This window comes from Antrostomus carolinensis, unplaced genomic scaffold, assembly GCF_000700745.2.
Source record: "Antrostomus carolinensis isolate BGI_N321 unplaced genomic scaffold, ASM70074v2 scaffold2749, whole genome shotgun sequence".
In the NCBI taxonomy this organism is placed as follows: Eukaryota; Metazoa; Chordata; class Aves; order Caprimulgiformes; family Caprimulgidae; genus Antrostomus; species Antrostomus carolinensis.
The window spans coordinates 18,844-32,761 of NW_010337648.1; the positions used below are offsets into that span (position 1 = coordinate 18,844).

Consider the following 13,918-nt stretch of genomic DNA (forward strand, 5'->3'; position numbering starts at 1 on the left):
GTGTTACCTAGCCTCACCCTTCACAGAACTACTTAAAGCTTGCAAGGAGCATTTACCTTCAGTCGCTGCTCAGCTGCAATCATGCTGTAATAAGCACAGCACTGTTCTGGGGACACCATTGCTCTGATCTCTTCCTCTGTTGGCAATCTGAAATCTGGCTTTAAAACCCACCAATTTGAGTCCATCCCTGAAAAATTCACAAATCAAAACACTCAGTAGTTTCCCAAAAATGTTGGATGTCATCATAATCTTAACTGTATTTCAAGACTTGGTACCCTGCTGTAATGCTGGCAAAAGCAATGTGATAAATCCATGACAATTAGACACTAAAAGTTACGGTTGGTTTTTTTTCATTCTTCATTTGTCTAAATCAACATCCCCTAACTCAGTGCCTGTTACATCAGCAAAGTCTCATACACTCATGTTCATTCAACATATAAACTACATTCCAAAAGCATTTAATCCACCTTTCACTTCTTCATCTCAAACTACTTTTCCCCATGACTACCCCTAAAAAGCTTTGTATTACCACCTGTTTATCATTCTGCATATACAAAAATCAGAACTCAGGCTCTCAGAGCACTGTTAGACTCATGAAGATGGGATGTATTTGCTTGCAAAACACAGGACAGCCACACACAGAAGGAAGGGAAGGTGCCTATGTTGGTGTTATACATAGGTACAACAGTAAACTGTTGCCCAAAGGGTCATTAAAAAATGTCAAAACTAATAATTTCTCACCATCAAGCACAAGAAAGTACACATTTATAAAAATTGGAACAAAAAATCCCTGTAAGATTACATTTCAGTTCTTCAAATAGATGTTTTCAAAAATGGTTTATCAGAAGGAGATGTTGCCTCCTAGTGCTCTGTTTGGAACTGCAAGAGCAGCAAAGAATGGCTGACCTCGACGTAAAACCTTCAAATACCTGTGCGTTTGAAATCAGCACAGAGCTTCAGCCGCTTCCGGATGCTGCTCTCCGAGTGTGAGGGAAAGGCCTTCTTGATGTCCTCCATGCGAATCCTCCGAGGACGGTCTCTGCTTTTCCAGAAGAGGCGATAAATAAAAACCTACAAAACAAAGACTCACTTGTGATGTCCGAAGAAAGAACACAACGAACCTGCAAAGACAGTACAGACAATGCTGTTTCTAGTGACTACTTCAGACTTCCTACTGAAAACCCATTGCTTCTTATAAATTTACTTAGTAAAGTTTTCCAAGCCACACGTCTGCTTCAGGTTCAGCTATTTTTGAGAATGAGATGTGTAAAAAATATTTGTCTTGAAATTTTGTGTTATCACATTGGAAATGTTAATGTTTTGGTACAGAAACTTGAACTCTGGTAATGGCAGGGATTTTCCTGCTCTGCAAATACCTCTTGAATTATAATTTTAAATTAAACTGACAGCAAATTACTACAAATTTTCTGCAAAATCTAAATTTGAGGATATTTATTTGAATGGTCACTGACAGTCCCAAACCTTAACTGCCTCGAGATCTAGGAAATCAACAAGGACTTATGAAGCAACTCTAATTCTGTGCTATGTAATAGGACTGTGTTAGGATCCCTTAATTGCCTCTTAGTAAAATTCATGTAAGTGTCATTTTATACAGCATAACCACTTCAAAGTTTATTCTAATTTCTTCAGTTTCTTACACATTCATATAATCTTACAAGCTTTTATTTTGGCTAATAAAAAGCCTCTATCATATACTTATCAGATAGGATGCAAGTAAACAGAAGCATGCTATAAATCGTTGGTTAAATGACAACCAAAGTGGTCTGTATGGTTAATATCCAATTCTCATAGTTTCTCACCTCATTAAAAAAAAGGGGGGGGGGGGCAACGAGCTTCTCAAATCAAGGCTGTCCACACAAAACCCTTGCCTACACCATGAGCTTTCTCCAAAGACCCCTCAGATCTCCAGACTGTTTCTTATCACATACCTGCAGAAAATCTCTGATATGGGTGTTGGCTCGTTTAGAGTTGGGACCAGGTACTTCATAAAGTGGGCACTCCTGACCAACTACAAAAATATCCACTAATTCTCGAACATAATAGCCTTGTCGTGTCCGGATAATCAGGAAATCTGTTTCAGGCATCTTATGTAAATAGATAGGGGCACGGAAAAGGTTGTTTTCAAATGCCTAATAAGAGAAACGAAAACATATCAAAGTTTGAAAGTCAGGTTTTGATCAAATTTTCTGTAACTCAAGCTACAAAAAAGATCTTAAAAAACCAAACCAAGTCATTCCAATGGTACATCATCATTTATATCACAATATATGTACTCCTGTTTTACCCATCATGAAGTCCTCTCAGGCTTGAACAATTAGCATTGGCAGTTCTGTGATTAATCTCTAGTATCAACCTTCACCTTACTTCTTCTCCTGTGGTACAGCATGGACGGAATTATTGCTGCACAAGAGCAGCTAGCATTAACTGAAATCAATCTATTTTTACATTTATCATGGTTTTTGTAACCAAGTGGTCCTTACAGCATTAATTCCTCTCCCCATCTCAACTGTATGTATGTATTTCAACAAGGGAGAAAGGCTCACAGAAGCAAAAGTCGACATGTCTGACCAGGAACCAGCATCCAGCAGACAACCAGCAGTGCAACTCTCAGAAAGTACACAAAAGTGTTTGCTCACATATCCTGGACCTTGATAAATTCATGTTTTATATCACCTCCAACACCTGTTTACTGAGCTCTCTAACATTCAAGCAGCTTTGGTCTTCCACTCAGTCCTAACAGTATTTCTAACGCCATTACAAAGCAAAGCAGCAAAGATTCACTTCCTGCAATTTCTGTCATTCCTACAACAATTTTAAAAAACATACAACAGAGATATTAAAAAAAAAAAGCCAAGAACTGAATTATTATTGGTAAACAAAGAGACAAACTGGAAGTGAAACTGAATCTGGTTTTTTGGAAGTTGAATATTATTTGTGATTCAATAAACAGGGCATGAAACATTCTGCCTGTTACTCCACATTCAACTTTTCTGTCTTCTTATGCTTGCTTTTCTCACCTGCAGTAATTGGCCTGGATGCAGAGAACCCAGGAACGGAGAAGTGTGACAATAAACAGTTTCTCCATATTTACAGTCTGGAGCTCCAGGATCTTTGCCAGGTTTCTGCAACGTGCAATGAAGGTGCAGTTAACACTCGGTGAGAGGCAGAAGAAAATCACTGTCCAAGAGCAAAAACTGAATACTCACTCTTTTGTAGTAATTTTTAATCTTTGTTGCCATGCCAACCTGCATCATTAAAGGGGCATTTTCCTCACTATATTCAGCAAGGATGAGATCTCCATCCTTGCCAGTTAGGTCCTGTGGTGTGCGCATGAAGAACATTTCACCCCCACCAGAAGCCTGACGCTCCTGCTCTCTCATCTGTGCCAGTGAAAAGACAGCGTTGGGAAAACAGCACATCAAACAGCTCTGCTGTGCACATGGAGCCACAGCTGACATCACATACACGGAAAAACAACTGTACCTTGGCTTTCTTTTTTATGTGTTTCAGCAGAGGTTGCACAGCATGGGGCCCTGGTTGGGACAAGGCACCAAAAGAGTATTTCTTCAGGGGAGGCCGATGAAATTGTCGGAGTTTCATAGGACCCATATGGGTGGGAAAGAAGGGCTGGCGAAGTTCCACTGCTGGGATAGAGTGCTAACACGGGAACAAAATGTGTGTTAACAATGACATGTATCGTCTCAAAACCAAGGTCATCCTCCTATCCTGGTAACTCCTATTTAACAGAACCTAGTAATATTTTTAGGTCTGCCAGCAGTAATACCAGTGCATTTAAATTCACTTGTTATGATGCACATTGCTTTTGGACAGAAAGTGCTTAGGTCCACATGTAGGTCTTTCTGTACAGATTACTATAATTTTACTATTTTTAGAGGATTTTTTAATTAACTTTATTAGCCATTACCCCCAAATTCATCATTATCTAAATTATTTTTACAATATCCATATTAAAACACACACTAGTAGCAGAAGTGCAGCCTCACCTCTTGACTATATGCACCACTTTCCCCCATCCTATTACTGCTTCAGAAAGAGACACTAAAAATACATGGCATGTATGATACAGCAAGATCTAGCACCTAAACTTGTTTGCTGGGGCGATCAAGAAAAGTTAGTTCAAACTCCTTTCTAATAATTTTAATTAAGCTACATTAAAAATCTCTCTTATGAACACTTAACTGACCTGCTGTAATTTGTTTTTCTACAAATCCTACATCATACTCTCAGCTAGAAACCTCCTACCAAGACACTCTATAGCCAACACTACTGTGACTACCTGAATGATGTTGCCTCCAAAGGTTCCTCGAAGTCCCTGCTGTTTGGGGTAGTAAAACTCATCATTGGAGAGGTTCCAGGGATCCTTCACCTCTGGCTGAGACATGTTCTAATTCAATTTTAAACACAGAGAGAGGTGTCAAAAAACAAAACGAAACACTCCTTCCACGTCACTCCCAACCTGCGAGGTGCTAAAGCTTATGCTGACCTGCTGTGGTTCTTCCTTGATGACACCTGTTTTTCCCAACAGGATTCGACTCTTCTTTAAAGAAGATTCTTTTTTGTTCTCCTTGGAAGGAGAGTTCAAAGTCATTTCTTCCTTTTCATCAGGAATTTCTAAAAACACAAGCAATCACACTGTAGGCCACTTGTCCTAGGGTTCCTTTTTCATCACCACAACCTCCTCCTGAGCTGCAGCTTGGTCCAGATATTATAGCTGTTTTGTTCGGTTTCTGGGGTGACTGTCCTTCTTCTACACTCCTCCCCCTCTACCTCCCTACAGGTTAATATGAAACAAACTCAACAAATGCAGAAAAGCTCCATGCTTAAATCTCTACCTTACCTTCTTCAGCAGTGAGAAGATTTGAATGGGAGGAAGGTGATTGTGGGGATTTCCTGAGGTATCCACTGCTCAACACAAAATTTACTAATAATCTAATGATGAAAGTACAAGAAATAGCTTGTGTTCTGACAAAGCCACTATTCTAAAGAGTTGAGAGTCAAGGTGACAGGAGTGCCAATACTGTTTCCCAACTACATGTATTAACAATCATTTTCTTCCCCACACATACACAACATGAGATTGAATCCAAAGATAATATGGACCTGAAACCCAAAAGGGATTCCTGAAAAATTCCAGGGAAGCAGTATGAATTTTAAAAATCAGCCATTTGTGAAGCATGGATTCATCAAGTAAGATTTTCACCAAAAAGCACAGCCTAGTGATGGTACAGGCTTGCTAAACACTACATCAGCTTCATCCACAGATCTCATGTCACTCTATATAAAATAAGAATGGGTTCACCTTTGTCACTATTTATACAAACATGGGCAATTTTGTGTTGTATTTCAGACTTGGAAAGAAAATACTCAAAGTCTGTTTGTCTTTACTTTAACCAAGCTCAAATTAACAGCGACTTTCAAGATTGCTGGCTAATACCAAAACTTTCCAATCAATAACATATATAAATTGTTAGAACTGATCCACTTTCCTAAGGAAGGAAATGCAGTCCAGGCCATATAAATGTGTAGCAAGATATGCCTATCCTTAAATTACATATAGCTGCTTGAAGACTACCAACAGACAGATCTAAGAGAAAGTGGTGATTTTAGTGGCCCAAATAAGACTAAAATCTCTCCAGCTTGTAGCAACGTAAGCAGGGAGTACATTCAAATAAAAATCCAGGAATACTGAGTAAGTTTGTCGCAGTAACAAAAATGCTGACAGGTGTTATGTAAAGTCATTGCTCCCATGTGCCATTACCGTAGCCTGAAAGAGGCTTAAGGAATCTGCTTCTTCAGGCTTTGAATACAAGCCATGCTGAGAACAGCATAGGATAGTTTGTGGTTTCCTTCTCTACCTTCCCTCTTCAAACCAACATGCATGCAAGTTAAATGAATGCAGTCACTTCTAAAACACAAGAGTCAGATTAATTATGTTTAATTTCATTTTCAGGGCATTAATTTTTACTCTCCTGTTACTGCTTTTAACCTGGGAACTGAAAGTGTGTACCACACCTTTAGTTATTAGTGTTGCCTTCTTCTGCTTAGGCTTTTGATTACTTGCAAATTATCTTCAAAACACAGAACAAAGAAAGGCCCTAAGTATTGCCCCAGTCCATTTGTTTCCATTACAGTGTGACTATAAACACTTGCTTCCATTTCCACTTGTATTTTCCCATTTGAGTCAAACTCCTGGACACCACAAACATACCTAGAATTATGTTTTCATCATTTGGATCAAGTGTTAAGACAGGGGGATCCAAGTAGGTTTCCATTGCCTGATCATCCCAGATGATATTGTCTTCCCAACGGCCATATACTAACTCTTCATTATCAATTGGGAAAATAGAGTACCAGGGCTTGTCTTCATCCAGGGAAACTGCAACAATCATAAGGTAGAATCCTTAAGTTTTATACACCACCGTGGCAGAAAACCATTTTTCTGTGGTTCATCCCCACATCTTATTCCCCTCAACTCTCCCCATCTTTCAGGGCTTTCTGAGGCAGGACCTCTAAAAGGCAAAAAAAACCTCATCTTGCAAGCAGAGCCCCAAGCCTCAGCTTTACCTACACTTAAAGGGATTTTGCTCCATTGAAACACAGAGAACCTCCAAGAATGAAATAGGGTCTTTAACAGGTTTTGGAGCAAACAAGTATCCTTTTTGGCTACACCCTGTTGCCAAAAAAGGACCCTGCTACTACACAGAACACAAGTCTATACAGAAACATGTGTCACATGCACTGATTCATCTGCCAAAAACTGACATCCTCAGGGGTTACCTTGCTGCTCAGGGGTCTGCTTTTCTTTGCCTTTTGCTAGACTTAGGACTCCTGCTACATTTGGTTTCTGTGCCAGTGGAACTGGTGGATTGAGCAAAGAGCCACTGCGGTTCAAACCTAGACAAAAGGAAAACAAAAGTAAGGTTAGCTTGAATGGGAAGGTTTGGGGGCATTGCACTGCCTTAAATCAGAACTTGGGGGCTGCATGGAGGGTGATTTCCAGCCTGAACCAGGATGGGCCTACTGCTGCTATCACAAAGAGTGTCATGTGTCATTACTACAGGTGAGACTGACAAAAACACATTCACCCACAGCTTACTGCTGGAGTCTGCAGCTTCTTCAAAGCTACATTCAGCTTGCTTTGCATACCCTGCATGACAATGCCTAAGGAGAATTTCTATACAGTTCCTATAAAAGTGAGAGGCCTTGAGAAGACAGTTGCCATTGACAGAACAGTTGGTCTGGCATCCAGCAGCTTCCTGTCTTAGGTCAAACTATCATAGAAAACAGGCCAAGCAGACCTGAAGGAATCACTCTGTGGAAGCAGCTCCTCCCAGGGCAGACCAACTCACATATGCTCACATGTCACTTATGTTAATGCTTCTGGAAGGCGTAAGACTGAACGCATGTGAACAGACCAACCATGTCTAACACGTTACTGTAGCTTTTGATGAGACTCAAACACAGCGAGTCCAGGCCTGGAGAGCTCAGGCACAACTGTGCTGAAATGAAAACTGTTATAAAAAGCTATCTCCAATTCACCTCCCCAGCTCCTCAGAGCGTCTTGTAACCACAGCTGAACAGTAAAGGATTAACACCAGCACCCAACAAAGACCTGATATTTCTTGTAGAAGCAGGATAAGATATAACAAACAGATGATAAATATTCATTCTACATAAGCAATTTAAACCTAAAATGCATTTGTGTCTAAGAGAAAAGTCTGAAGCTTGTAATGATTGTTATCTAGAAAAAACAGAATAGTATTATTAGCTCAGGAGAGACTTCAGAAGATTTTTATACAATTCTTCCAATTAAAAAAAAAAAACATATAAAGAAAATTCTATTGGCCTGTAAACAGCACACATCGTAAGTGCAGCATTGCTTGATACTACTGTAAATGGATCTAGCATCTGCTATTCCACATGGAGAGAAGAAAGCCAGAGTTGGTACCTTCTTTAACAGGAGAGACCTACTCTGGTTTTGGAAAGAAAGTGTCTCAGAATTCTAAGCAGAGCTGTGATTTTGCAAAGAAAAAAAAACATTCCCTGGCAGAAAGAACTATGTTCTGTATTTGAGATGAAAGCATGTAATGAGTTAGCTCAACTACAGCAAGTACAATTCATATCAGACCACTGATTACCTTGTTGGGCGTTGTATGCAGTGGCATTTCTAGTCATGCTGGACGGCAGCCAGCCTGCCAAACTTGCCCGCTGTGTCTTAGTCCCTTTGTGCTTGACATCATCTCCATTCCAGATAACATCATCCTCCCATTGGAGCTGTGTCACCATAAGGAAGTGCTCATCAGCTAGCAGATCATCCTTCTCATCTGCATCCTGGAAGGAAATAATAGTTGCTTGAAGACCTGTATGGACTTTATACTTTCAAACCAAAGGAGGAAAATTAAAAGTTTCATTTTGCATGGTGCACAAGCATCCACCAGCCCATCACCAAGCTCTCACTGTGCAGCAGTCCCCAGTGCCAGTCACCTCCACACCTTCCCCCACAGTTCCCCTCTCACCCCCTCATCTGTGCGTCCTTTAACCTCCTGCTCCTTCTTCTCTTTCAGCTTGAAACCATAATCAAATCCACTGCCATCTTCAGGGATCCCCAGCATGTCATACCAGAGCTGTGCTGGGCCGTAGCGCCATTCCGCCACCTTGGGCTTTGTATCTGTCACTTTGTCTATATCACCAGTTGACTGGGAAAATTTTGATTCCACAGGTGCCATCATGGTAATCTGAAGTACAGCAAAGGAGGGAATTGTTACACTGATGGTCTAAGTGTCAGTAAGAACTTTCTTCCTTCCAAGTTTTCCAGCTTATTCTCAGAGGAGAAAAGTATTTCTAAGAAGTGCTTTTCCATACTTACTAGCTGCCTTAAGAATGTTCTGCAATTAGACTTCCAAGAACACAGAGATCTCTTCTTGATACAAAGAGGATAAGCTCTCCTATTGATCCTGTACCACGGATGCAGCCTTCTCAGTAAGAAGCAATCACCTGAAGTCACTGACTAGTATTTGGAGAAGAGCTTCTGCACAGCTGGAATACAAGCCAACCCTGTCCTCCAGTTTTATTTTGGAGGAAAAGCTCTTCAAAAGCTGATGTCCGCTACTACCCCCAGTGCTAGCTGGCGACCCTCTCTAAGTCTCAGATATCCCACCTCATCATCTGAAAGGCATTGCTCAGGAGGGGGAGGAGCAGCAAACTCATATTCCCAAGGAGATTTTCCTTCCATTCCACTCTCAACTACAACTTCACCCTCCTGTATCTGCACTTCTTGTGCCAGCTCCCGATGTTTCTTCTTGCGTTTCCTTCGCGCACTCCGCCAAACTGATGGAACGTTCTTTCCAGGGCCAAAGAGACGCAGGAAACGCAGCACCTACAACAGCAAAAAACAAGAGGGTCAGAGAAAAACCACACTGTGGAATGCTTGTCTGTCTTTCCCTCACCTGAAAAGCAGTAATAAAAGAGAGCACTCAGAAATTCAGAAGCTTGGCCTGTACTACAATCCCAACCCCTGATGCAATCAACAGTCTCTTGGTTATACTTGAAAAAAAGTTTTTGATCCATCTATTTGATGGATCCTTCCTTTTCAAATGGTTTTAATCTTAATTTCAGACACAAAGAAACTCATCAGAGGGAAGAAAGATTGCCTTTACATATTGGGCATGTGGTAAGACACCACCTGGAAATAATTATTTTCATTTTGAACAACCCACCACCTTCAGAAAGACATATGGAGATTGAAGAAGAGCTGACAAAATTATTAGCAAAAAAGAAAAAGCTAGAATACAGTTATATAAAGCAAAGATTTCTTAAGCAACCAGATAAAAAGAAATACCATAGTCCAGAAATAAAACACTAGTTTTTATTTCCATCATAATGCAGCTCCCCTATATGCACACCCCCAAAACCTGCACTAACGACAATGACAAACTTCCTCTTCTGTTTCTTTCACCTTTATCACTGCTGGTTTTTAAGCACTGATAATTGTTTCTTCAGAGCACTCTTGTAAAGAGGGAAAGTATTATTCACAAATTAACTGACAGATTTAGGAAACAGGAATTAGAACCAAAGACTTGTAAAGAGACATCCTATTAATGTTCCCTGTTAATCTGTTACACTGGTCCCCAAAGGAAATGTTTATACAAGCACTCTGTCCATCTCTGCCCACATCAACGTTATCCCTCTCCCCAGGTCTCTCTCAGATTACTTCTGAACCCTTAGGCCACTTTCAATAACCTTTTACCAAGGGCAAAGGTCTCAGACACAGTTAAGCTGGTAACAATTTAGTGTAACACAAAGTCTGCTTCTCCATGTGCTATTTTAAGCGGTTTCACCAAGAATAGTGCTACAGTAACATGCACATTCTCAGACATCGATCAACCTTATAGCCAAATCTACAGGATTTCAGGCTTTGCCAGCTCTAGTGTTCATGAATTAATTATGAAAAGTGCTCAACATTAACAGCTTGCACTGATTTCTGCACCCATTAGGCACATTCAACACTGAACCAGTCCCTGACATTCCATGTTGAGCACCAAATAAATGAACACAACTGAAAAAAAAATACAGAAACAACAGGAAACACCAAATTTGCAAAAGCCAAGAGAGCATCCAGAAGGCTAACTCCTGCGCTAGAACCTCACCTAGATTTCTAATAGACAGGGGTTAGCTAAATTATTAAAACATGACACTCAACTATGCAAACTGCTCAGCTCTCTACACAAAGCCTGTGATGGAGGCAGACACTAAATCAAGTCACTCTAGCTCACAACCATCTGTTTGGTAACTATAAGCTCATCTTCATTCTCCTTCCCCTCCTACATTTCCTCTGTTCTTGACAGCCTTAAAACTTTCAAGATAATTATTGAAATGCATCTAATACATTTGTTATTTGGGAGCATTTAGGAAAGTACGTAATTAATTCGCTTTGTGCAAAAAATGATCATTCTTTCAAACAACTTGTTACTGAGCCAATTTCTGATCCGTAGTCAGAGCAGTTTTGAGGGAGATTTAATTAAAGGAGACAGATCACAAATCTTTTCAGGAAGAGCACACCAAGTTCAGGACAGCATTAAAGGAGGAGCAGATATTTGCCAGAGAAGCGAGAAAGCATACAGATTAGCACTATGTTTTTTAATTATCTGGCAAAAGTATTCTCTACTACCTCAGAAAAACATTTGTCACAAATCAGCAGGCCTGTACTATGGTCTTACAGAACAGCAAAACATTATTTCACACCCTGATTTATATGATGCTTTCCAAGAGGCTCCTGCAAATGGCAGGAAAAGCATTACACGTCAAGCAGTTTGTAAACAGCAGCAGGCAGAAACTACAGAAAGTACTGAAGCGAGCAAGGACATCTGTGTGATTACTTAGTACGTACCCTTGATACCACACAAGTCATATTTAGAGGGCTTACATGATACAATTTCTGTCACCTCCACGTATCTCTCACAATACCTTGCCTGGTCGAAACTCCGGGAAGAGCTCTGTAACACTTGGCAACTGTTTGGTAGCATCTCGCTGCATGATTCCTGCAAGAGGAAGTGTGAGTTTGCCTTCCTTGGATTCTGCCTGCCTGGCTTCTTGAGGTCCCATCTCTGACTCAGAATCAGAGCTGCTGCTGAAATCCACCTTGTCGGAGGCAGCAGAGGAAGGAGCAATGATGGAGGGCAAAATGATACCGTCTCCATCTTCAGATACTACAATAGAACAAGCACCTTATAAACAATCAGATTTCCTCCCTGTCCCCTAGTACAACCCCATAATGCCACATCTACTGTTTATACCAAGTTATGCAAAAATTAAGCCTCTGCAGGTGTTATGAGTACCATCCTGGTTTAACCTCTCATTTTATCCTAAGCGTTCCAGGTGAATTTCCCAGCCACAACTGAGAGAATGAGATAAAAAAGCAGTTTCATTGTCAATAGCAGTATTTTAACCATCACTGGAAATATAATATTTCACCCAATCCTATAACTGGCATATAAGGACAAAGACCCACCTTTAGATTTCGCAGTTCACAGACTGAATCCTGAGGACGCGTGGTGCTTGCCGCAGAACAAACTGCTCACAGCAGCGTTTGCTTCCTTCAGACACTCATATTGCCAGAGAGAAGAAAGAATGTCCTCACTCACCAGGGGCTGCTGCATCCTTTTCATCTTCCTTCTTTCCAGGCACTGGAGGTGGTGGTGGCGGTGGCATCAACTTGGAATCAATATCTTCACAGTCAGCATCGTAATCATCCTCATCTTCATCTAACCAGCCAGGAGACAAGACTGCACATTAAGCAGACAATAAAAGGGAACCAGGCACCCGTCCCATTTATGGTCTCTCATACCAGTCCCAACCTGAGGAGAAGACCACGTCTTCTCATTACTACGGAGATCATTATCATGTTGCAACCAGATGCAAAACTCTGACAAGTTCGGTGTCTGGCATAAACTCACTTGCAAGTTTGAAATTTAAGAAAGAGTGAGAAGGAGAGAAAAAGGCAAACTGACAGAAAATGACTGAAGCACTCAAATATATATATATATATTCTGCTATCACCTCCCCTTATTCATGCTTTGTGGAGCAAATAAAGCTGCTAAAAAAGTAAGAAAAACCTGGTTTAAAAGCCCAAATCACCTTTACATCCCACTAGCTACAATATGTCAACAGAACAGTTAAGTGTAAGGCAGCTTTAAGAAATATGCAAAGATTTAGCATTGGCACTAGCAGCTACTGAAAGGGAAAAGCCACATATTCATGAAAATCTGTTCTAAGCCAGACAGAGAGCCCTGGGATGGACAAAAGAACTAAACTGCCTTCTGCAGAAAGTCATTTCAGAAAAAGAACTCAAGGGTAAAGCAGGAGAGAGATATTAAGACTGAAGTGACTCTCTAAGGATTCAGGATCTTATCTGTCTTTCAGTATCTCCGAGAAGCACCTAGCCTCCTGCATGACTCTCTTCCTAAGGGCACAGGTCAAAGAAACATGAGCAGGTATTGGGTATTCTCTGCAGGGGAACCCAGAGTACAAGGAGAATCCTGGTTTCTCTTCTAGGTACAGTTTAATGAGGAACTAATTCCTTAAAAAAAGGAAGATATCAAGCAGTGGTTTTACCCAGTGAACACAGTTTCACAAAAGCTTATACTGGGTTCTTGAAGCAAGGAGTGAAAAGGCACAATGTCACCTGCATAAGAGACTGTCGAGGCCCATCGCCCCCAAATACCTTCTACAGCTAGAGCTGTAACACCAATACCATTTACCTGGTCTTCGAACTGGCTGCAGGCTGCCCATTGCCTGCTTATACCTACGGCTCTCATCTTCTGCCACCTCATTAATATCTGAGTAATCAACAGCATCTTCAGTGCTCTTAACCCAGCCTAGAAAGAAGAGAAATCCAGTCACACAAAGCTTTATCCTAATATATATTACTAACTTTAGACTTCACTATGTACATACAAATCCTTTCCTACGCTCTCTTCTCTTAGAGGAACAAAATCACCTGATTGACATCTCCCATCAGAGTATTTTTCCCCTCATTCTACCCAAAAGCTCCAAGAGCTCTGAATTTCCCCTAAAGATTGGGGAGTAACCAACTCTAGCACAAGGAACACTTTGCACTTACTCAGTGAAACAGTTTAATAAGCTTAGAAATAAAATAAAATAAAAAAGAAACATAATAATACTGTGCAGTAAAGAGATTTATTTACCACAGGGGAAAACACAGAATAAATGTATTTATAAGGCATAAAAAAAACAAGTGAAAAAAAATAATAAAAATGGAAGAGAATAAGCACAAAAGCGACCAGGAGATGAGGTGGGTTCACTCTGGCAAGACGGAGAAGGCAGACCCATTGCCAGAGGATCTCTGACCGGGTAACAC

General features: G+C 40.7%; 1 protein-coding gene across 1 annotated transcript in view; it reads right to left on the minus strand.

Moving 5' to 3' along the window:
- The window catches only part of LOC104518047 (transcription initiation factor TFIID subunit 1), a gene marked incomplete at its 5' end in the record, with an annotated part of 31,682 nt that extends 18,267 nt beyond the window's left edge, over positions 1–13,415 (minus strand). The window contains 16 exons of the mRNA XM_029086795.1: positions 57–187; positions 930–1,071; positions 1,950–2,150; positions 3,039–3,143; positions 3,228–3,401; positions 3,505–3,678; positions 4,319–4,426; positions 4,526–4,653; positions 6,251–6,418; positions 6,820–6,936; positions 8,181–8,373; positions 8,559–8,777; positions 9,200–9,418; positions 11,506–11,747; positions 12,183–12,302; positions 13,299–13,415. Coding sequence (XP_028942628.1) covers positions 57–187; positions 930–1,071; positions 1,950–2,150; positions 3,039–3,143; positions 3,228–3,401; positions 3,505–3,678; positions 4,319–4,426; positions 4,526–4,653; positions 6,251–6,418; positions 6,820–6,936; positions 8,181–8,373; positions 8,559–8,777; positions 9,200–9,418; positions 11,506–11,747; positions 12,183–12,302; positions 13,299–13,415 — 2,558 coding nt within the window. The remainder of the gene's footprint in view (positions 1–56; positions 188–929; positions 1,072–1,949; positions 2,151–3,038; positions 3,144–3,227; positions 3,402–3,504; positions 3,679–4,318; positions 4,427–4,525; positions 4,654–6,250; positions 6,419–6,819; positions 6,937–8,180; positions 8,374–8,558; positions 8,778–9,199; positions 9,419–11,505; positions 11,748–12,182; positions 12,303–13,298) is intronic.
- Positions 13,416–13,918: the final 503 nt, after the last annotated feature.